The 22782-nt window shown below is 41.8% G+C and overlaps 1 protein-coding gene across 2 annotated transcripts in view; it reads right to left on the bottom strand.

The window, feature by feature from the left end:
- ATXN7 (ataxin 7) overlaps positions 1-22782 on the bottom strand; it is a 105644-nt gene that overhangs the window by 31495 nt on the left and 51367 nt on the right. The window contains exon 5 of one of the 2 annotated variants that reach the window (XM_059715843.1): positions 15010-15114. The exons of the other annotated variant lie outside the window; for it this stretch is intronic. Coding sequence (XP_059571826.1) covers positions 15010-15114 — 105 coding nt within the window. The remainder of the gene's footprint in view (positions 1-15009; positions 15115-22782) is intronic. 2 annotated transcript variants of the gene reach the window in all.

Genomic DNA, 22782 nt, shown 5'->3' with positions numbered 1-22782 from the left:
TACTATGGATTTTTTAAAAAATCTTATTTCAGTATAAATTATACATATAATTCATCCGCTTTTTATCACAGAGCTCAAAAAGAAAATCATTGTGTAGTTACCAATAGGTTGCATTTTGGTCAGACTCCTATGATTTAAGACCTCATTAGATCTCACTATTCAGTATCTTACAGTCAACTGTGCCAGATTATTTATTTTAGAGTATAGAGAAAAAAGAAGAATCAATATTCAAACTTCCTACCCCAGAAAGAAGTCTGTCATGCCTGAGAAATTTGATAATTACCAGACAAAAAAAGTGCAATTAAAAAACTCGATGTTATTATGCATTTATTATTTTTCCCTCTAAGGATTTCCAGAACTTAGGACAAGTCCTATTAAATCTGTTTCTCTAGACATAAGAGTACATTTAAAACAATACAATTTCAAAACAGGCCTTTTTTTTTTTAATATCCTAATATCACAATTTTCAAGCTTCACATGACAGGCACATGGGAACCTGGGGACTACAACTCCAAACCAACAGATTAGAGAGATCACCAGAGAGAAAATCAGTGTTTCATGGCCCCCTGACTTCCAATAAATGGGGGAGGAAAATACCATTTGGCCATCAACTGCACCCAAAACAATTTGAGAGTATAAGGATATCTTCCTGTGTTGACTATTAGCATCCATCCCTTTCCCCCCTCTAATCTTACTGCTGAAATTAGTTAGCGGCAGCCTACAATTTTATTTTTCACATTGCACAGTAGTCTACCAACAATAAAAACTGGGTAGCCCTGCACTACACATTGGTGGTCCGTGCTGAGTTCAAACTAGCACCTGGGATATAAACACTGAGGTCTTTGCCCCAAATAAACCAGCGCTTGTTTGTCTTCATCTTTGTATTGCCTTTCAGAAGCAGCAAGCCCAGTAGCAAAGAAGGGTTTTATTTGTGGAAAAGGCTACAAAAAAACTGACTAAAATGCTGCAATCATTATCAGTTTAATTATGAAGTAGCACTGTTCATCATGTCATCCTGCTGCAGCCAGGGGTAGAGGGACCCCAGCAGCTGATGGCTAAGCATGGACTGGGAAGTATGGTGGGGACCTTGAACATGGTGAGAAAATTGGAAAGGCTGTACCATTGCTTTGAAGGAAAATAATGAGATTTTATGCTTCCTAATGTGTGCACATGCATGTACACATATGCACCTATGCGCTTTCTCTGTATCTGAGCTTTCCCCATGATTTTTTTGCATTTTTTTTCAAGCTGGTTGACTGGAGGCTTTCAAGCAATTATATTTTCAGGGAAAAAAAAAAATCCCAATTTATTCTTTTTGGACTCTTTACAAAACTGCCTTGATACTGATAAAATCTCTGCTGCACAATTAAACGGGTTCTTAAAGTCAACTTCTGCAAAAGCAAAAAACAAAACAAAAAAACCCAGTAGAGTGCTTTATTTCTAAATATCTTAAGTGGGGTTTTTTTTAGTTCTGTTTTCTAAAACGCTCCTCAAAATAAAGGAGAAAAGAACAAACAATTTGAACTGAGAGTTAACCTGCCTACTTTTAGGTTCAGGGGCCTAAAATTAGCCCTCTAAGCTGTGGTTCAGTTTGTGTACATGCGTCTCATACTGTTCTCCCTCCTCCCTCCGCTTGTCTGCTCGGCTCTAGCAAGCAAGGAAAGTAATGGAAACGACAAGTATCCTGCTCTCCAAGTGTCAGGCTGCTTACAAGAATGGAGCAGACAGGCAGGGGCAGGGAGGGGGAGAAACAGCTTGATGTGCGTCACTGCGGAGAAACCGAGTTCCCTGGGCTTTGTTGCAAGAGCACCCAGCAGAGTTACGTTAAACTCCGTCAAAACTATCATGACGAGAGAAAGATTGCTTCCGAGGAATCAGGAGAGCATGAAGCAGCTCCCTAGCTCCTCGATGCAAGCCTACAGCGATGAAAAAGCTACGCATCTCGCACGTTACTAATAATTATTCAGTGCGTGCACACACACGTGCGGTATCCCGAAGGGTAGGATGGAAGGGTCTGAATGAGTAACGCACGTCACCCGCAGTGGGTGCCAAGAAAACCACGTCATCATGCTTCATATGTCGTAAAAGTCATCAAAACCAGGTTTTGGAATGATTAGCTTTTTAAACAACTTTTGGATTTTATTTTATAGTGATTAACAGATCTGGGTTTTCCGTTCGACATGAAAAAAAAGTGGTAAAACGTGGATTTTTTTTTATTTTAAGGAGAAAAACCCAGGTTTTCTCCTTTAAAGGAGAAAAATGTGGGAAATGCTGGGTTTACCCTCACAGGCTGGCAGAGTTCCAGCCTTCAGGGGGCTGGGGGCACCTGGGAGAGGGTGGGCAGGTGCTGGTGTGGGCAGAGCTGCTCCCACAGGTAAGTCTGGCAGGGAGGAGGGGTTGAGGCTCTCATAGCAAGGGAGGGAAGGAGTTGGGCAGGGCTGGCCCAGGTGATGCTTGGGGCCTGGGGCTGGAATGCACATCTGCACCGCCCGGGCAAGGAGTGGGAAAAGCCGCGGACAACTCATCCAGAGGGTGCAGGGGCTGGCTCCGCATTGCTGCGTGCACACCTCGGGGGGGACATGTCCCCCAGATTTGTGCATGGGGCAGGGGAAGACTGCCTGCTGTGGGCTTGGGGCTTCCCACCCTGCTGCCCTCCCCTGGGGCCTCTGCAGCTCGGCGGGTGGGACCTGGCGCAGCACAGCAGGGCTGGGCAGGGAAGCTCAATACTGCCACCACCACCACCATGGCAAAGCACCCCCTGCCCAGCCGGCAGCAGCGGGAAGCACAACTCTGTGCCACTGCCACCAAGCGGGGAGGGGGCGCCTTGCCATGGCAGCATGGAGCTCCCCCGCCTCACTCTGCCCTGCCACAGGGGGTTCCACCTGCTGGGCTGCGGGGGCCACGGGGAGGGGAGGGCAGCAGGGCGGGGAGCTCCGACCCTGCAGTGGGCAGCCTGCACCCCCTCACCCCCACAGGCTCCACTCCAGCTATGCCACCCACAGGGGAGAGGGAGCTGGGCTCCACTCTGCAGCAGCAGCCGCTGCCTCCCACTACAGTGGGTTTCTAGTATGAATGAGTTCATTTAAATTAGGCTGTAATAGCGATGCTTGAATTCAAGAAGCGATGCCACCAGAACGGAGCCAGTGGCTCAAGACAAGGACACCCCAGCACATGCTTGAGTAACAATGGACAAAGCCACGACCCTCCAACACCTTACATTCGGTCTCCAACAAGGTGCAAACCTTGTTCTGCAAAGCTGGGAACAAATAGATCACAAGGCCGCAAAGAGTTCCTACTCAGTATTCATTTATTCTCAGTCCTGGTCTTCATGCAATTTGTTTGCTCACGGGGTAGTATTTGTTCATAGGGGGCTGTGGGAAAGCAGAAGCAGAAGCAGTTGCTTAGGTTTTAGGAAAAGGGAAAAGTCCTAGAAGTTGGCGTAGAGGAAAGAGGGGAAGCAGGCGGTCAAGCTATAGTCCTGTATGGTTATCAACTCAGCGCACGCATGTAGCTTTATACAAACATTTTACACACGTGCAAATACACATGCCATAGGTGGAAAACCCTGTGGATTTCTGTTCTTTTCGAGGATGCTCAGGCAGATTTCACAGCGTCCCCGCTCCATGCCAACGTGCACGAACGCAGAGAAATCTATTCCTGGGGAAGCGTTTCATGTTTACAGTCTTAGCTCTTCCTGAACGCTGTCGCTAGGACAAGTGGTACTGCACAGAGGAAGTAGCAGGGAGCTCAGCAGCCTGTCAGTGCTTCTAGCATATTCGAAATAGCCTGTCGCTTCCCCATACGCATCCTGGTGACTGCAGAGGGAGACTGACTGCTACCAAAGGTCAGCAGCTGGCCCTGCAGCAGCCTCCTTGCTGCAGATCTGGACGCTATGGAAAGCACGCTGGCCAGACAAACACAGCAGCAGCCTGAGTCTGCATTAGACAAAAACAAGCGAGTCCCAATACACGGGTTTGCCCTAAATTAGCAGAAAGGAAGAACTGTGGGGAGAGTGACCCCCCAATGGGTGTAACTACAGTTGCGTTGCAACGCTTCATATGCTTAAAACACTTTATGATGGCAGATGAAAGTCCCAGAAAAAATTAAATAAATTACTTCATAACTTCATCCCCATCCAGGCATCTAGTTTTATTTCGGAGGAACCAGCTACAGCTACAGCACCAAAATCTTTGGCTTTAGAAATGCAAGTGAAAACTTTTGCGATGTCACAACAACAGGACACTTTCTAGCACTGTCTGCCTTTCTTCTTGGCAGCTGAATTTATCCGGATCTGACTAAAACAGTGCAAATCAATGCGAATGCCTAACAGGCCATTTCTGAAGTCAACAGAAATGTATGCTATGTAGGAAACACTGTGTGAGATCCAATGTAGCTCTACAGATAAGGCAGCAAAGTCTACAGGTTGAGTCCCAGAGGGGCATGGGAGGCTCTTGATCAAAAGAAGTGCACCCCTGACCCAAACCATTGAACTAGCTGCAAAACACCACTGCAAATATGACAAACCAGGTTCCTGTGAATGACAGAGGCTACACATAGGAGGGCTTGTGACCAGGAATACAATATCCTAAGGGAGAGAGGATGTTCCTGCTTTGTGCAGGCACGTAAGAAAAACTTCTAGCTGAAAGAGAAGTCTCCCTTTTGAAAGCTATCCTCTGTGTTACAGACCCGTGAGCCAAATATTTCCTGACAGCCTTGCCAAGTGGTGAAGGGAAGCTCAATTATGTGGGAACTGCATTAACTCGGCAGGAACCCTGCCCTGTGCCAGTCTCCAGACCACAGGGAGTGGAATGGAAGAGTCCCTCACCACCATAGGAACAAAACGTTTTGTTCTGTTAATCAAGAAAAGACAGATCCTCTTAAAGCTGATCCTTATTCCAGCCCAACCACCATCGGTGGAACAGGTTTCTACCGCCACGGTAATTCTGGTCCCCTGCAGTCCCTGGGGCGGTTGCAGAATCAAAAGCAAGGAACAGCAGCAAGTAGGATGCTTGCCACCCTAAGCAGCACCAGGATGCCAGGTACATAGTGGTTTCTTTCCTGTGGCTTGTGTGACTGTGCAGTGGATAAACCTTCCTTTCACTGCGTCAACTGCTGCACGGCCTTCGTATGAGGTTTCGTGGTCACAGAAGTTCATGCTTCCCAGGGTGAACAGAACAATGTTTTTTCTTACGCACAAGAAGCAACTACAAGGTGAGAGTGACTGTCTTCTCCAGGTTCACGACAAGCAGCTGACGTAATTGTCACAACAATCCCAACGAGGTTGCGATAGCCCACATACTCAGGTAAAGGCATATCACACACAAGGAAATACAATATTACATTTCACACAGTTCATTTTGCTACTTTTTGAGAGTTTCATGAAATGAAGAGGTGGTTTCATTTTGTAATGTTTTATAAAAGATGGTTTCATTTTGTGATGTTTTATCAAGTGGCATGCACAGTTCCCTCCTGACTGTTATAGATAGTGGGGGGAAAGCCAAATACAACACTGCTCATTAAAACTATCAAGTATTAAACAATCATCATAATTGAACACACCCTGCAAAGTTTAGAAATGTGACAGGACTTCAGTTTCCATTCGTGATATCCTTTTTTTTATGGCTACTAAATAAAGAACAAATAATTATTTATCGTTTGTTAGGACATTAAAAGAAATTAAAATGATCATTAACTCTTAGCTTCCTTAATATTGGGAGTTTAAGTCAACTATTGAAATTTCTTCCAAGATTTTTACTTACAAGTTATACATGTAAATCATGTATTTATTGATTAGCTATTTGAAAATACACTGGGAGGTATCTTTACATCAGAAATATTATACACTCCCTCTTCTGGCGATGCTTAAAAAACACAGCTTGTAGGCTTTGAACATTAAGGACAAAATGCCAGCTCCTTTGCTTCTATCACTTTGTGGCATATATTTGGGAATAATGTAATATTATCATCAATAACGCTAATGATAATTTAAGATACTGCAGTCAGGAAATTATTGAAAAGTCAGAAAAAGCAAACTGGAAATCAATACGAGAATAAATACTCCAGTAGTTTGGGGGGGGGGGGACCCCTATGTAATACCAATTAGAAAACTGTAAATAAAATGTCATTATTCCTCTCAATTTTATAGGCGTTCATTTTATCTTGAGTTTTGACACAAGCCTGACATTTGGGCAGCTTTTGGCCAGCTCTGGCTCTCTGCAGCATTGTGAGAGATGAGAACCTACCAGTAAGAGCGGGACTGATGTCTGCTTGCTGCAGAACCAGCAGAGGGAGCAAAGCATGCACAAAACACATTGTTTTTCGCAGGGGTCCACCGTGAACAGCGTCCTTCCCTGGAGCTCAGTTCCGCACCTCTTCTCCAATACAGACACGCTCGCAGACATTCATCTCCACGGCATTACAAAAGTCGCGACAACCTATTGGTTGCAGAAGAAGCCACAGCCACATCCTAAGTACCCCTACGTTTTCTAAGAAATAGAAGTGACGCTACAGAAATATGTATTTTGCATGAATGAGGTAGAAGAACAAGAGCAAACGCACTAAAGAAAGACAAGAGCAAAGAGAAGGATTCTAGCAATCGGGTGTGCGCCCACGCACGTGCATCTGTCCACATCCCAGCCACAGAAATAGCAAAAGCAGGACTGGACTATTTTTCACACGTAGAAAACCGTGTCATGTCAGTCACGTGTACAAACTACATTAAAGCAAACATTTTCACTTCAAAAGGTAGAAGCCAAGGGACAATTTTTTTGTTGCTGTAATGTCTCCTTTCCCCATTTTTTTTTTTTTTTTAAAGAAATGCTCCCCACCCCACCAATTTACCTAATGCCACCGATTCTTGTCTCTGGGCCTCTTTTTCTCTCTGCTTATTCATCTTCCTCCTCACCGTATTTCCTTACTTGTATTTTTCCTCTCACCTCCTTCAGTTTTATCTGCTTTTCTTCCCCTTCTCTCCTCCCCCATGGATATCCCCAGCCAGACCGCAACCCTGTAGCTTGCAGCCATGCAAAAGCTCTCCCAGTAAAGACTTGCTCTTCCTGCAAATGCCATCGTCTCCCTCCCATATACCTTTCGGCAGGTTCCCCACAGCACTCCCCCTCTCCCTCATCCCAGTGACAGTTCTTATTGTTACTGGTTTTGTGGGAAGCAGAGCTGAGCAGAAATCCACGCTGGCAATGCACCATGCTGAGACTTCTCAGAGCTAGCTCCTAGCTGTGCGACACAAGGGAATCTGTGAGTGGCCTCTCTCTTTTGTCAGAGCATGGCAGCTGCCTGGAGGTGGTGGGCTGAGAGAGGAAGGGGGGAGATAAAAAGCCATGCAACACAGAAATATACAGGTATGTGAAAATGGCTGGTTTCTTCTTGGTGGTTAGAAAAACAACACCACACAACTCTCTTTATCTGTGTAGCTCACTACCTGATGCTGTTTCCAGAACTTCCCAGAATACGTCTCACTGAAATGATAAAAGGTCTGTGGTGCTGATCTGAGGTTTGCAGTTCTTGGAATAGTCAACACAGTTCATGAGAACGCATTATTTCCCAAAAGCAGCAAACCAGGAAGCTTTTATAAACATCTCACTGTTTTGCATTTGGTCAAATGTCAGGATGGAGCTATGTGGCAGCGTCCCTTTAACACAGCGCCTAACTAGCCCGAAGGGGCTAGCTCTGCGCTCCCATGCCCTCTCCTCTCCTGCCCATGCCAGCAGGAAGCCTGTCTCCCTCCCTCCGCAGCGACGCTCCTCCTCCCTCCTTGGCCTGCCATCCTTCTAGCTGCTTGCAGCTTCATACTTCTGCACACAGTGCTGCTCTAGGCTCCGTGCCAGTTCCTCCATGCCCGTGGCCTGCCCTCTCCGTGAACGCCACCTCCCCTGGCTGGTTCCCAGAAGGAAGGAGTGGTCAGGAGCTAGAAAGCGCCCTTGTAGCTGTGAAGAAACCTTTCAGGTATGCTGATGCCGTGCTGCCTTTTCTGGATCTGCAGGCAATCGGAAGCAGTGACTCTTAAGCACGTCACAATCTGCCCTGTGTATCCGAACAATGGGACTTCACATCGACTTTTAAATTGGTTACCTATTTCTTTACCCAATTGTTGTACTGATCCATTTGGAAAAAATGCATCTGGCTATCCTACAATGTCAGGTTGTTTCTTCTGGCTTCTCATCTGGGCCCTGATTGACATGTTCTTAAAACTGCTAACCTCTTCCCGAATTCTTCTTATTTATATACGGAGTTTAGCTGAGATATTCCACACCCATACGCCAGACTTCCTTCTCTAAAGGAAAAAGAACACGATGCGTTTTTGCCCATCAATACAACCAACCATTTTGCTGCTTCCTCCTACTTCCCCTTGTTTAGGCACTAATCCTGAAAAAGCATGCAGTCCCAAACCTGGAGGATCGCTGTGCAGGAGCAGAGGTTTAGCTGGAAGGCTTTTAAACGTCACATCTCTCTCCTAATGGAAGAGAAGACATTCTCCCTCCATCCAGGGTCCGAGACGTACTGATTTCTGCATTGTGTGCTATTTGCTCCAGCAGAATAGCAAGGAATTCAATTCACACTAATCAATCTCAGGCAAAGAGAGAAGAAAGCATGCTGTGCTAATTTTACATGTTATGTATTTTAGCAAGTACTGCACTGTAGCTAGAATGATATAAATTACAGATTAAGCAGTAAACTGAACAATGGATTTCCTTGCTTTTTAAAGTTTGAAACTGAACATCGCTGTTTTATCAGGTATTACCCCAATCTCCCTCTTTTATGCCTACAATCAGGACTTGAAAAATCACGCACCTACAGCAAGAAAAAAGTTTGGGCAAGGTTATGCCATTAATGTCTTCAAAAAACAAAGCTTTTACCTAACAAAAACGTTTTATCCCCTATGCTTACAAAAGGAACTTTCTAAAAGAACTGATTGTGATGTTACACTTAAACCCAATATCCACCTATTTTATTCTTAAAATTTTGGGGGGATGTGACCATGGCAGAACAGCGTGTTATTTTTTACCCTGGCTGGGACGCTTAGTACTTAGCTAATAGTTTCTGGGTATGTATTTCAAGCCCTGACTGTAACGCTGGTATATTTACAGTGACTTACTTTTGCAGGTGGCAATGCTTTCTTATTTAACGATGTACTATTTAAAAATAACTAAGTAATCAGTCGAAATATTTTTTTGAAACAAATCCTATGCTGAATTGTGAGCCCGTTCCTTTTTGGGAATATGCCAAAATGGTTCTTGCTAACGCTATAGAATTTCACACAGCTCTGCCAAGAAGAAATTAAGCTAGTCGTTACTGCACCCAGAAACTAAAATCTGGCTGCTGGAACCTAGACTTTGTGAACAACTGTATGAGGACTGGCTCATGCTGCAAAAGGAACCTGCTGAGGTTGCCAATGATGATTTTTTTTAATTATATATACCAGCTTTGGCCTAGTGTATGTCAAAAACCACCTGTGCCTGTTCAGCAATATGCATGGCAGGTTGCTGGCCCAACTGTGCAAAGCCAGAGGCTCTAAAAGTTTTCCTTCGGTTACTGGACCATTACAGGAGAAGGGTTTTGGATTACCAATATTGTCTGAAATTCCTATGATTTGTATATTTTTACACTAGTCAAGAGTCACGGGTGAACAGCACGCACCTAATTACTGAGAAAAATTAGTCTACGGCCAAATAGATCCTAAACATAAATGAAGCCTTGTCCATTTAAAGGACGTATGAGCTCACGCAGCCTTCTAACAAACAACAAAAAATACCCCTCAGGTTTGATGGCTCCAGAGGCAGATTCTTTTCCTTTCTCTGCTTTAAATACCATCTAGCCCAGACACACCATCTTCCACTTCATACTTCCCTTCCTAGAAACAATGCTAATACCTCAAGAACTTCAAACCAATACCTCAAAAAAAACCTCTCAAATCCTGATGTCAAGTTTCTAGATGGTTTTCTAAATCCTGATGTCAAGTTGTGCAAGAGCACAACTTTGCAGGAAGTGAGTACGAGATCATTTATGTTCTGGTTCCAGCTACAAGACAGGGGAAGCAACTAAATGCGATGCTAGGCTGAAGAGCCTCTGATGCTTAAGTTATAGGCAATATTAGAAATTAAGAACAAACAAACATAAAAACAACCCAGGATATTACCACAACCTATTTCAAAAGGTCAAGTACAGCAATGCTGATTGAGAGTATTTTTATCAAAGCTGCAGAAAATTAATGGGACCTTTTATCCTGATTAAAATCAGGTTGAATATGTTTTTCATCTAGACACAAACGCTCGAAACGTATCTACCAGACACTCACTACCCCCAGGAGTAAAACGGACTAGCCAAAGATGCCATAAATGAGTGCATGTGATGGAGTTGGCTCGAGGTGGTGAGTGGAAGAGGTGGCGTAGGAAAGGCAACCCCTGAGATGATGCCCCCCACACACTTAAAATTCATGCTGCTGAAGCCCGTGCTGGGATTTCCAGGGCGCTGGTCAGCCGCTAGCTAACAGGTATTTGACAAATGTGAACATCTGCTTCTCTCCACCTGCTGAAAGGAGAAAGCTCCCCAACTTCTCCCTCTTCTGGCAACAGCAGGGCTGGGGGTGGTGATGACCCTAGCTACCCCTCTTCAGCCTCAGGGCCTCCCGGAAACTGCTGAAGGGGAAGGTGGCCTGTACTGTTCTATCCTTTCCCCCCCTGCATCTCCCTCGTTTAGGCTGAATAATTAGCATCTGCCTCTGCTGCTGCTCTGAGCTTTCCAAAAGGGTCAACAAGGTGAAACAGGCATTCTTCACAGCTTCCCTGTTGTCCACACAACAGCAGAAGTGAAGCTGAATAGAGTAGTTAATCTTATTTGCTACTGCATGACAAAGCGGTGAGAATCAGTAGAGGGACTGGACATGCCTGCCTAGGGATTCAGGAACATGATACCCTAGCACTTTCTCTCCTCAGGGTTAGCGCTTATATAGCTTTCCACAACCATTAAATAATTGACAGACAACACGAGCAAACACCTCACCCACAGATCTCAAAATACCTTAAGGTACATTATCTCCATGCTGCGAGTGCAAATCCTGAGACACAGAGGATAAGTGACTTTGCCAAAAGCAGACTAGCAAGGGTCAGGATGCAGGAAGCATTGGGCCTACAAACCCAAAGTCTAAGTGTTGCTCATATTGGGACCCCTGTGAGGACACAGCAAACATCTAGAGGTTGAGCGAGAGAAAGGGATGGAAAGCTGCAGGGAGGGAAGAAACAGGAGACAAAAAAAATAAAGGACATCTCTCTCTCTCAAGTCACAGAGAAGGTACAGCATGGTTACAGTGATGTTAAGTATCACTTGCCCCCCTAAAAGTGTAAAATAATCCGCACAAACAGTTATTTTGAACAAACGGAATAATCTGAACCAACTGCTTTTCACACAATACACAGCGCGTAGGAAATCTACCCAAGGATATCGAAGAGGTTATACAATTTTGTTGTGTGGACAATGGAATTTTTCTTTTCAGGGAAGAGTTAAACTAATCATCATTGATAGAGAAAAGTAACACCACTGTAAGCTTCATGTGCTTTTAAAAAATATTATAGCACCTTTTTAATCCTTTACAAAACCAGCAATTTTGTAGTTGGGTGTCCAGACCGCATTTTGCAGTCCAATTTTAATGGCATATTTATCCTCTAATAAATAGCAGCCAAAACTGATTACAACTACAATTCATATCTTATGTACTTGTTTTAACTGCTTCAAAAAAAAATAAAAAATTAATTTCAAATTCTGACTAATATCCTTTCTGGCAGCACAACAAAGATCAGCAAAAAATAGAAATACCAGCTGGACACAAGTCAAATAAATTAATAGATTCCTCTATAAATATATTTCATTAAAATGTTAAATGCAGTTAACGGAATAAGATTATATTTCAAATCATCTGATTACATGTCATCTAGGAAAAAAAGCATATGAACTAAAATGCCCTTTCAGCCTACCTAGGCAAATAGTTTATCACAAACATGATTTGGAGGAAATTAATAAGCTCATTAACTTCAGTGAATAGTTTGTTTACCTTCCTCTGACAAAAATGACATTTTGAAAGAGCGTATTCTACTTTGGAAACTAAAAATCACACCGTGACAAGCTTTAAAGAACACCACGTACAAGCAACACACTACCCAAAAGCTGTATAACCATCTAAGATCCCTATCTCTCTGGTAGTGTTTCAAAAGAATGGAAAATTTATAAAAAGCCATGACTTGGAGGGGCTGCTGTGATTTTTTTTTCTTCAAATCAGTTGAGACCCAGTTAAAAAAACAAAACAAAAACAAATCCAAATCCTAAAATAAAACCACAAGTGAAAGATCTTGTTCAGTGGAAAACTTGATTGTGAAAATCCAGAGACAATGATTTTCTGCATGTTTAAAGATGACCCCAGCAATCTTTCCATGTGCAGGGGGGCTGGACCCGATGATCTGGAAGGTCCCTTCCAGCCCCTAACAATGATGAGCACAAGTTCTCTACCCAATTACTTAAAATGCAAATGCTGCTGAAATACACTGTTTTTAAATAACGGGGTGTTTTCATTGTTCCTGCCATTTTCTTCATCCTAGGCATACGCTGGTGTTTGAAAATCATTTGTCTGTGGGATTTATCAGCAGCTTTTACATATAAGAAAGCTAAAATGAGAAACAACACCTAACAAATGAACCAAGTTAAGGACTGAAAACAGAAAGTATGAACTAGCTCACATTCACATTGGCCTGCTCATCTTTCTGAAGTTAGATTACACCAAGCCAAACCCATCTAATAGCCGACGACAACACCCGGCCCTGTTTTTCCAATCACTGCGGACTCCACCCATTTCCTTCCAAACTTCTAGACAGTTGTCCAACTTCCTTATTGTCTATAATAGCACACGTTAACGAGAACCTTGACATTCCTTATCACTGCCTTTTACACTTGTTTTGAAACAGCTCGTTCTCATATTCAGAGTAAGAGGAGAATGTTTCTAGCATGTCTGAAATTTTTTTGGCATGTCACATTCCTACGATGTGAGCACAACTGATACAGAACCTGTAAAAAATATGTTAGGTTTCGTTTTTCACAACACTGCTTTGCAATCTCTTCTCCCCCTTGCCCTTCCCTCAAAGTGAGAGCAATGCCCGCGTAAGACTCTTAATCAAACTTTAAGAACAAATGCATGATGACCTTCTACATATCTCCCAACACCTTCAGTCTCCCGGAGTGAGCAGTGCTTCAATTTCCAGGCCCACTCAATTCATGACCTGTCTGCTGAGACTGCCAAGAAGGTTTTCATGCCAACAACTATAATACTGGTTTCTGTAACACAGACACCTGACTGCAAGAAACCAGCTGGAAATCATCACATTATTTCACAAAGTTCACAAAACGATCTGCAATGTAACATCAACTTGTCCCTCTACCAGCCCATGCCCGTTTTAAGTCAGTGACCTTGAGATGAAAGGTTCTGCATCTCAGCACTCAGATCTCTGTCCCATACAGTCCTCCCCCATAATGTATTTTTAACAGTACTCAGAATCACTTTAATGTGATATATATATTAGAAGGATTTATTGGATGGCCTGCTATTCAGAGACAGGTGAAAAAGTGGACTGATGAGGAATAAGCTTGTTCTCGGCCGGTACTGGCTCACAGCAGCTAGATGAAGGAAAGCGTTTCTCTTCCCAGAACTCTGGAGGACATTTTTTTTTATTGCTGCTTTTTTCCTAAACCGGTAAGGACCAACAGTTTTGTCAGGTGTGCCACAAATCAGCCCCTCCCCGAGTGCCACTCCGACCCCTGCCCAATTGCCTCGTTTGCTCTCTGCTCCCTGTCCTACCTGCCTGTCCCCTCCCTGGTCTGCCACATATCACAGAGGCTGTCCGTACCACTTGTGGCATGCATGCCACAGGTTGGCCACCCTGTCCTAAATCACTGAGAAAGAAAGAATTATATCACAAACCTTCCCGAGGACTGTATTTGTCATTTGAAGAAGGAGAGAGAGGGAGAAGAGGAGCGTGTGATCCAGAGGAAGGAAAACCAAAGAGGAAGAGAGATGGGGGGGAAAAGGGAATAATCCCCTCTGCATTCCCTAACCAACATTTACCATCCAAGAGATGATCCACAGAAGTGGATCCTTTCCAGCAACCAGGGAAGTAGGGGTGTGCATATGTAGGCATGCATACACACAGACCCCACCAATATCAGGAAAAAACGAGAGTAGACGTACACTTGCCCCATAGTAGCATTTGGTTAGAAAACTTCCTCTAAATTTCACCAGTACGGCAGAGATCAATATTCACGGAACCCAATTCAAACAAGGCGAAGACTACATGCCATAATTTTGTATTTGTTTCCACTGCAGTTAAAAGAAATGGCTGCCTCCCTCGGTTGTCTTTTTCATAGGAAGTAATACTTGAACTTGTATAGCACTTCACATTTTCTTAGTGCTGTGTCAACATTGGCTAACACCAACCAACATAACAAGAACTTCCTAGCATAGTTTATATACAAAAAATCATCTGAGCACTAAAGCAAATGAAAATTGATCCTTTTTAAATAAACTAGCTCACTACTCTCTCATGTGCATTATGCTCCATCCCTCCACAACAACATCTGGAAGTTTAGTTTCCAGCTCCAATTTGTGTCTCTTACTGCAACTGCACAACTCTTACTATTCAAAGATGTGTACACACAAGCTACACACACAAACTTTCAAACTGGATTGTACAGATTCAGGGGTTCAAGATAGGAGCACTGAAACAGTCTACTAGCATCAACAGGGACAACCCTATTTGGATAGATGAACATTTTTCTAAAAAGGTGCTAAAACATTTTAGCATTTAGACTGAACAGAGCCTCGGTTCTCAGACTGTATTTACAATACAATGATGTTCGCATCATTCACTTCAAAGATCGTGAAGAGGGATAATCAAAAATTGCCAGGCTTAATCCCGATTTAACCTCATCCTTAATTATTAAAAATAGTTAAGCACTTACCATAATGTGATTGAAATGCCTGTGGTTTTACGACCTGATTACAGTGGTTACACATCACCAAATAGAAATCATCATGAGCTGGACAAAGACCAAATATTGGCATATCTAAAACAAAAAGACAAAAAGGGCATCTCTCAGCTGCTTACAATTATGAAAAAATAATTATGTTAAAGAGCCATATGACACTATTCAAACTATCATTTACTACAGCATATTTCAGTACATGCTGAAAGTGAGAAAAAAAATGAATAGATAATAGCAATAGTTAATGGTGAAATATTACAAAACAAATATTTTCTCTCAAAGCTAAATTTAAAATAATTGCTTATTGGTAGTTGACACCTAGTAGCACTCGGATTGAGAACTCATTATTCCACAGCAGATAAGAGAGAATCGTTGGTTTTTTTAGGACATACAACATGAGAGATGCTTTGTGTTCTGAGAGCAATTTAAGTTCTATTCCCCTTTCTTTAAACGAACTCTAAAATGAAGTTTATTTTCTACTTAAAATTTTGTAACCGTTTTCAATGCACAGTCATTTACCAGGCAACATTATGTATCTAATGGTTTTATTTGTTTAACAGTGCATTATATTCCAGCCATCTGCTACCAGAGAGATCTGTGCAACAGTTATATGAGGGAGAAAGAGATAAGAGTACGTCAGAGTGGATGTGTATGCCAGTGATAAACTCGCATGCTTTCAGCCTTCTCACTAGTAAAATCTGTTTCAGCAATTTTGTTATTTAAGAAAACCAATTTCTCAACACTGCCGATTAATGATTAAAAACTCTCCAGTAATTTACAGATAAAGTATTACATAAAGTATTAGATCACAAATCTAAACTATTACATAAAAGTGAAATTCATATTCTTTGATTATTCAGCTGTTCCAAAAAAACCCCAAAAAGCCTGACAAAGCATATAATTAACAAAGTACATAAATGTTTTCCACAACGGTACCTGGCATAACCCAACCAACAATAGTTAAAATAATTGATTTTTTAAATTGTTCTCTTACCGTACACAACATTAACACCATAATTTCCATGTACCTTTACATGCAAAGGTTAACTTAAATATAATCAAGTTAATTATCTATGCATTAATTTAATATTGACAAGTGTTATTTTTATCAGCACGAGCATATGTCAAGGAATATTTTCAGCTGCCATGTTTTGGGAAGGATACATTTTCATAATTAATCTGAAGTCTGTAGGAATTCAAAACTGAAAATGTGATGTCTAATATCGACTCTGTCTGGATGAATACGTCCAGAGTCCTCCAGGATGACTTCCACACACAGCAGAGGCCAAATAACTTCAACAGTGCTTTATAGAGAGAGACATCAGCATCAACCCACACAAATCAGCTTGCAGAATTAAGGCCTGCGCTTGTCACAAACCATTTTACTGTCAGAATATTTAGCTATTTTTCCTAATAAGTAAATAAAAAGCCCCTCACGATGCTAATCCTGTATTGTTCTTTTTTTTTTTTTTTTTTTTATACTCTTCTGAACCTTAGTTTGAAATTAAAACGCACAGGAACACGCAACCCACTGGCCTCTATTGGAATCCCACAGGTAGCCACATGCGAATGTCAAATATGGATAAATCAGGTATGCCATGATAAATGGACACAGACCAGATTAATTATACCCTTTCAAGTACCTAGCTTACCTGTGACATGTACAGCAACTGAAGCTACATGAAAAGGATAACTATAAGAAGTATTTGTTAACACAATTTGATTTCAAGGACAACCATTTTATAATTTGCACTAATAATACGCCTTGGGTTGTTTTGTTGTTTTTTTTACACAATTAGGAATGTAGCATTAAAAAAAATACAAGGTGAAACCTTACGTAATAGTAGTTAAAATTACCGTAGATTAGGTAAAACACAAACAAATATACCCTAGACACTAGATTCTAGAAACTAGCAGCTCTTTCCCAATATCTGCCTGCCCTGAATTGCTTCACATTTATAACTGTGCCAACTGAAAAGGGAAAGGGTGAGAGTCGATGAGGAACCTCTTTGGGCACCTCTATAAAGCACCAGACAGTGCTGGAGAGCACTGTAGTGGAAACGAGCCCCGAGCCCGACCCACGCTGTCCTGCTCCACACACGGCGCTTGTTGGAAAAATGTCATGGAGCCGGTTTTTGGCACGCTCCGAGGGCATGGCCAGCACTGTTCCAATGGCAGCTGCGTGACATTTTTTCAGCTGGCGATGTCCGCTAACGCTGCCTGACATGGCATGCATATGTTCTCTGAAGCGCCGCACAGAAACTTCTGCCTTTAAACTACTTCACACAGCTCTAGAAAAACAGTCCCAATACGGTGCAAATATTGCCTATTCCCCTTTTTCTTGCAAGGTAAAACAACTCCCTACCATTAACTTGAGGCATTATCAAAGCAGCCTTTTGGGAACAAACAGAAAATAGGGGGTTGTTATTTGAACCTGCAAGTGAAATCCAACTGTTTACATTTTTCAAAAGCCAAAAATTTTCATACAGACAAAAATGTATTCCTGTTTAATTTCCAAAGTTTAAGAAGCATCTTAAGATTTGGATAATATTATCTGTTCAAAACGATTCACAGACAGGATGCACTGAAGGAATACAGAAACTTAATATCTGAGTTTGGAATATGTGACTTTTATAAAAAAGAAAAAAAAAATAACACAATAAAAAAATAATACAAACCCTCACAATAGTAGGTATTCCCAAGGGTCTGCATTCGCCTGCCTGCCTGTTACAAAATCTGCCACACTTACAAGAATCCAAGACTATTTCAAATGTACAATAAACCTCCTACATATACAACGGAGGATAGTTTTAAGCATCTTCCCCCCCACCTACCACTGCAACAGGAAAAGCAGCAGCAGGGGGGCAAGCGGGAGGGAAAGCCGTGGCAGGGGGGCAGGCAGCCTCTTGCTCCTTCTACTCCACCTGCGCCAACCCTTCCCCACTGCCTGTCCTCCTGCCGCTTGCCTCCCACCCCCAGTGCTCCCCTGGCCTTACTCTGCACTTAAAACTTCACCATGAATTCTGCGATGAGTCTTGTCCCAGAAGAGCACACTTGTTTTAATGGACCACAGACTAACAGTCAGTCTTTAATATAGCTGAGATCATGGATCCGGAAATTGCTTTAATGATGAGGACCAAATTTTAAATGGGCATCTGTGGCACTCATATGCTCACTCTGAACTCATACTACCCAGCTGAACCAGCACACACAAAATGTAGCCTGTCTTACAAAGTTGTATATTTATAAGTGGATTGTCCTGCATCATCTTAAATGATTAACTCCCCCGGTAAGGGATATCACTCATTGAATCCCTGCAAAGCGAGCAGACAATTGATTGCGAAGCCACCTATCCATTTACTTTCAGGCTTGCACGCACGCACATAGGCTTGCTGCACCTCCTTCAGCACTGTCTGTTCTCTCTCGAGTAGAGAGGGTACTGAAATGTATAATACTGGTACTTTCTGCAGTGCCTGAAGTAGAAATTGTGTGCAATTCAAAGCTCTTATTTCTCAGAAAAGAACAAGGATGGAGAGCAGAGGTACTGTGCTATATGAAAGTCAAGTACAAGTGGTGGGCTGAACATTAGCCTGTGACAGCAGCCCTTGTTAACAAGTACAAAGTTCTTGTACAAATCCTAAGTACAAATTATGTCTTAACTAGACAACAAGCTATACATGTATATGAAACATATTCCCTGGCCTTTTATTTTTCAGTACATTTATCCTGTAGCTCAAATGCTTACAAAACCAATTTGAGAATCCAAATGGCAGAAAACAAACGGTTCCAAAGAACTATATAAACCTGAGTAAAAGAGCATGAATTCAGAGGGAACAGCAGTAGCAAACAGCAAAGTGCCTACCAAAAGGTCTGCATTACATGCAGAAAACTCCAGCTGTGACTTCAAAGGGAGTTTTATATATGCAAGTCCTGACATCTCACACAAATGAACTGAAATGATCTTTCATTTCATGTGTTTCCACACAACTGAGATAAAATAAAGAATGAGACTAAAATCCAAGGAGAGGTGGGCAACAAAGGAGACAATTGCATTTACTAGCAAAGCCACTCTTTAAAATCCGTATTATTTTTATCTTAGTAAAACCTATGGGCTCTGCAAGAGACACAGCATATAGCAAGAGATAGTCCTGACCCAAAACCACAGCCTGCTCTCAAAAAGGCAGGAAAAGAGTGTGTGAAAGGAAGTATTATTACTGCTTTACAAACAGGGAACTGATGCCGAGAGTTTGAGTGATCGCTTGCAGTAACATCAGCTGTCTGTAGAAGGGCCTTGAATTGGACCCAGGTTTCTCAAGCCTCAGTTAGGAGCCTGTCCAGGGAACAGATAGGATCTTAATGTCCTCCCTTCACCTACCTTATTTTGGCATGGTTCTTACAGTGCTGCACAAGATGAACAGCAAACAAGTTTCAAAGAAATTGTGTCTTCAGTTCTGAAAAGGAACTTAACCTTTGGAACACAGAAACAATCGGACTGTATGTGCTGCATAACTGGTGCATGAGGAACACAACAGAAAGTACGAAATATATTTAACAAAGAATTCAATACTACACATCTACCAAACAGAGATACTTATATTCACCCCATTTTCCCCTCGCTTCAGAGTTGGGATAAAAATCTTGTACTTTTATGCTCATCTGATTTAACGCCATGCAAATAAATTCATTCTTCATTTAAAAGTCTAATGCAGTTTATAGTATTTCAACAGTGCCATTTCATACCATTCCTCTGAGCTTCAAGATGACATTTTAAAATATTTAACCATAAAGCCCATGCCTCTCATGCAAGAGCCTAGCAACCATGATCTACACACACTCATGTCTCCAGGACTGGGCTGCTTTAACTCTTGACTGGGCAAGGCCAAACCCCCCCCCAACAAAAAACAACCACCACTGTCAAGGGAGTGCCCCATTTTTTGTGGACAAACGCAGTAGTTATGCAGGACCAACAACAGGAGCTGTATCTGTTCTAGGAGGTACGTGTCAAATGGACTGCCTTAACTTCAGACAAGGAAGCACACTCTAATTGCCTTCATCATAGTACCAGGGTACCTACCTCCTGTGAACACCGGAGCTTCAACATGCTCACAAGTGATCTGGCCGCACTGACGGCTGTTACATGGGTTCCTCATGGGTTTGGGTCAACTCAGAGTCACCCTTTTAGTTCAGTGTCAAGATCCTTTCAGGGGTGCCCCAGGGTGGCAAACAATGTTAGCACAGTTAGGTGTGCAAACACAATACACAAGATCAATCCAGAGATTTCAAATGAGAACGATTCGACCTGTTGTGGTCTTTCTGAGTTCTCTGCAATAGAAAACCTGCTCTTATTTTTCAGCAGTCAAAAAGCAAGTGAAAACGAGGAGCTGGCATTTTGCGAGGGATGCCTCGGGTCCAAAAAGGTTAAGAACTACTGTTTTAGCCTACAAATGATGCTTCATATTTTTTGCGGATGGGATTATTTAAATCCTATTATTGTGTTTTACTCTTGTTTTTAAGAAGCCTTTTCCCCTTAATTTCATACTCCCGCACTATTCATCCAATACAGAAAGAATGGTATATCCTCTCAGCTTTTTATTTTTACTTTTTAAATTGTGTTTGGTGCACTGCACTGTAAGTCTGCTACAGAAGTTAAATGCTTAATGCTCAGAAAAGACCAAGCATGGAATTATTTCTGCCTAAAAAAATTTAGTATTTTCTACATATTTTTAGTCTTCTCTTCCAGTGCTGTTACACTGGAGGAATTAATGTTTGTAGATGTCAAAAATAAAGCGTCTTGGAACTCCCAGCTCCACGATTTAACACGATAGGGAACAGGAAAAGAAAGAAAATACCCGGCTTGGACAACATACAGCAGCTTATATTTCATTGAGCCCCAGATTCGGAGTGCATTGCAGCTGCATTATGTGTCTTCCCTTCCTACTTCAACATTTAAACTGAGATCCTGATACTAATTTTGCAGTCCCTTATTAGGCTAGGACCAAGATACTTCAAACAGTATCTCTATCCAGCACCCACTAAGACAAAATGTCTGCTCTGGAATGGGCTAGGGCAAAACTTTCAGAGAAAAGGTAGCTTTCAATGCTGGGCCCAAAATTGCAAAAGCCTCCTAGAAGGGTTGAAAATAAGCCTTCAATCTGACTCCTTTCAGAGACCAATACACACATTTCCTTTTTTTTTTTTTTTTTTTTTGCAGAAGTCTGCTTACCACAATTTAAGAACCAGATGAGACAAAAGTGAAACGGAGGAAGAGAAAGAGAAAGCAAAAAAAAGGGGCAGGGAGGAAAGACAGAGTGAAGCAATTAACACTTTCAGAGGGATAGTAAAAGAACACAAATCTGACAGAAGACATATTTAAGTAAAAGAACTCCATATAAAAGTTCTGCAGAAGTATTTTCACATTTAACTTTCCAAAGCTGCATCCTATAATGGCCAATCTAAAAATCTGCTTGGTAAATCTAAATTAAAAAAATGTCCAGGCCTGATTAACCACAAACTGTAAGTGTTAACTGCTATTTAATATAAGTTGGCAAAATGCACTTCATATTGCTGATGTCAAAAGCAAAATGCTTTGACTAACAAGAACTGCAATAGCATGTTTAATAAGTTAGCACAACATAAACCTAATGCTACTCACCTAGTTAAAGAGCCATCATTACATACTTATAGACCTTAATAATGCAGACTGAAAGCTGTCTTGGACAATTATATTCCTTTTTATTCCAATTTTGATATCTCTTTGATAAAATGATCTGTTCACTTTTGTGCTGAAAATGGTGTTAGTGCTCATGTTTTCATTTAACTTAAAGGTAAATCCTCAACTAAAAGTCACACTTTCTGTTAAATTATCTAGCATTCTTTTAAAAGTTTGGATTGGCCTCAGCCTTTGGCAGGGTGTCTAACACAGGTGTAGCAACTCTAACTGCCCAATATCCTTTTTATAAACACAGTGTTGCCAATTCTTGCAGTTTTATCAGGAGTCCTGCAACACTTGCACCGCTGCTGGAATCAGACTTCAATCACAGAATCTCAGACTCTGTCTTAAAAAGTTTGTGGCTCTTTTATTTAAGAGCTCAAAAAGGCAAATGCTAAATGTCCCAGTACTGTATCAGGAAGCAGAGAAAACTTACTACTGAAAATATTACTTTACAAAAAATCTCATGATTTTGGTGATCCGAACTCATGATTTTTTGGATGCACAAGGATGGCACCCAAAATAGATGAAAATGACTGGATTTCAACTGGAAAAGAAACTTTAGTTTCTATCACAGTGTTTGTGGGCAGCAGAAAAAAGGAGAACTATATTAAGAAAAATGAAACAAAACCACGATTAAAAGACCTGGCAAGCATGGACCTACAGTTGGGTTTATTTTGTGGTGCAGACACGACTTAGAATATAAGTTCTCTGGGGCACAGACTATGTGTACAGACACCAAGAAAACAGAATCCGTTTCTAATCAAGAGTTTCTTGGCAGAATAACATTGTTAATAATAGCAGCAGCAATAACCCATTCTAAAAAAAACCTTCCTTTCTTTTAGAACATATATCCCTATTTCCAACCAAAAACACTGACATCTTCATACTGAAACCCTAAATGTAGATTGTGTGTTGCTAAAATTGGCACCCCGGAAATTTTAATAATCTGCATACTCAACTCTCTGAAAAGTCTATTATATAATGTTTTAGAAAGCAAATACTTCAATACTATTTTTCAGAACAGAGCCAGCAGCTGA

The sequence above is a fragment of the Alligator mississippiensis genome, chromosome 12 (assembly GCF_030867095.1).
Source record: "Alligator mississippiensis isolate rAllMis1 chromosome 12, rAllMis1, whole genome shotgun sequence".
Taxonomy (NCBI): Eukaryota; Metazoa; Chordata; order Crocodylia; family Alligatoridae; genus Alligator; species Alligator mississippiensis.
The sequence above is the reverse complement of the archived record's forward strand: the minus strand, read 5'-3'. Positions and strand labels throughout refer to the sequence as shown.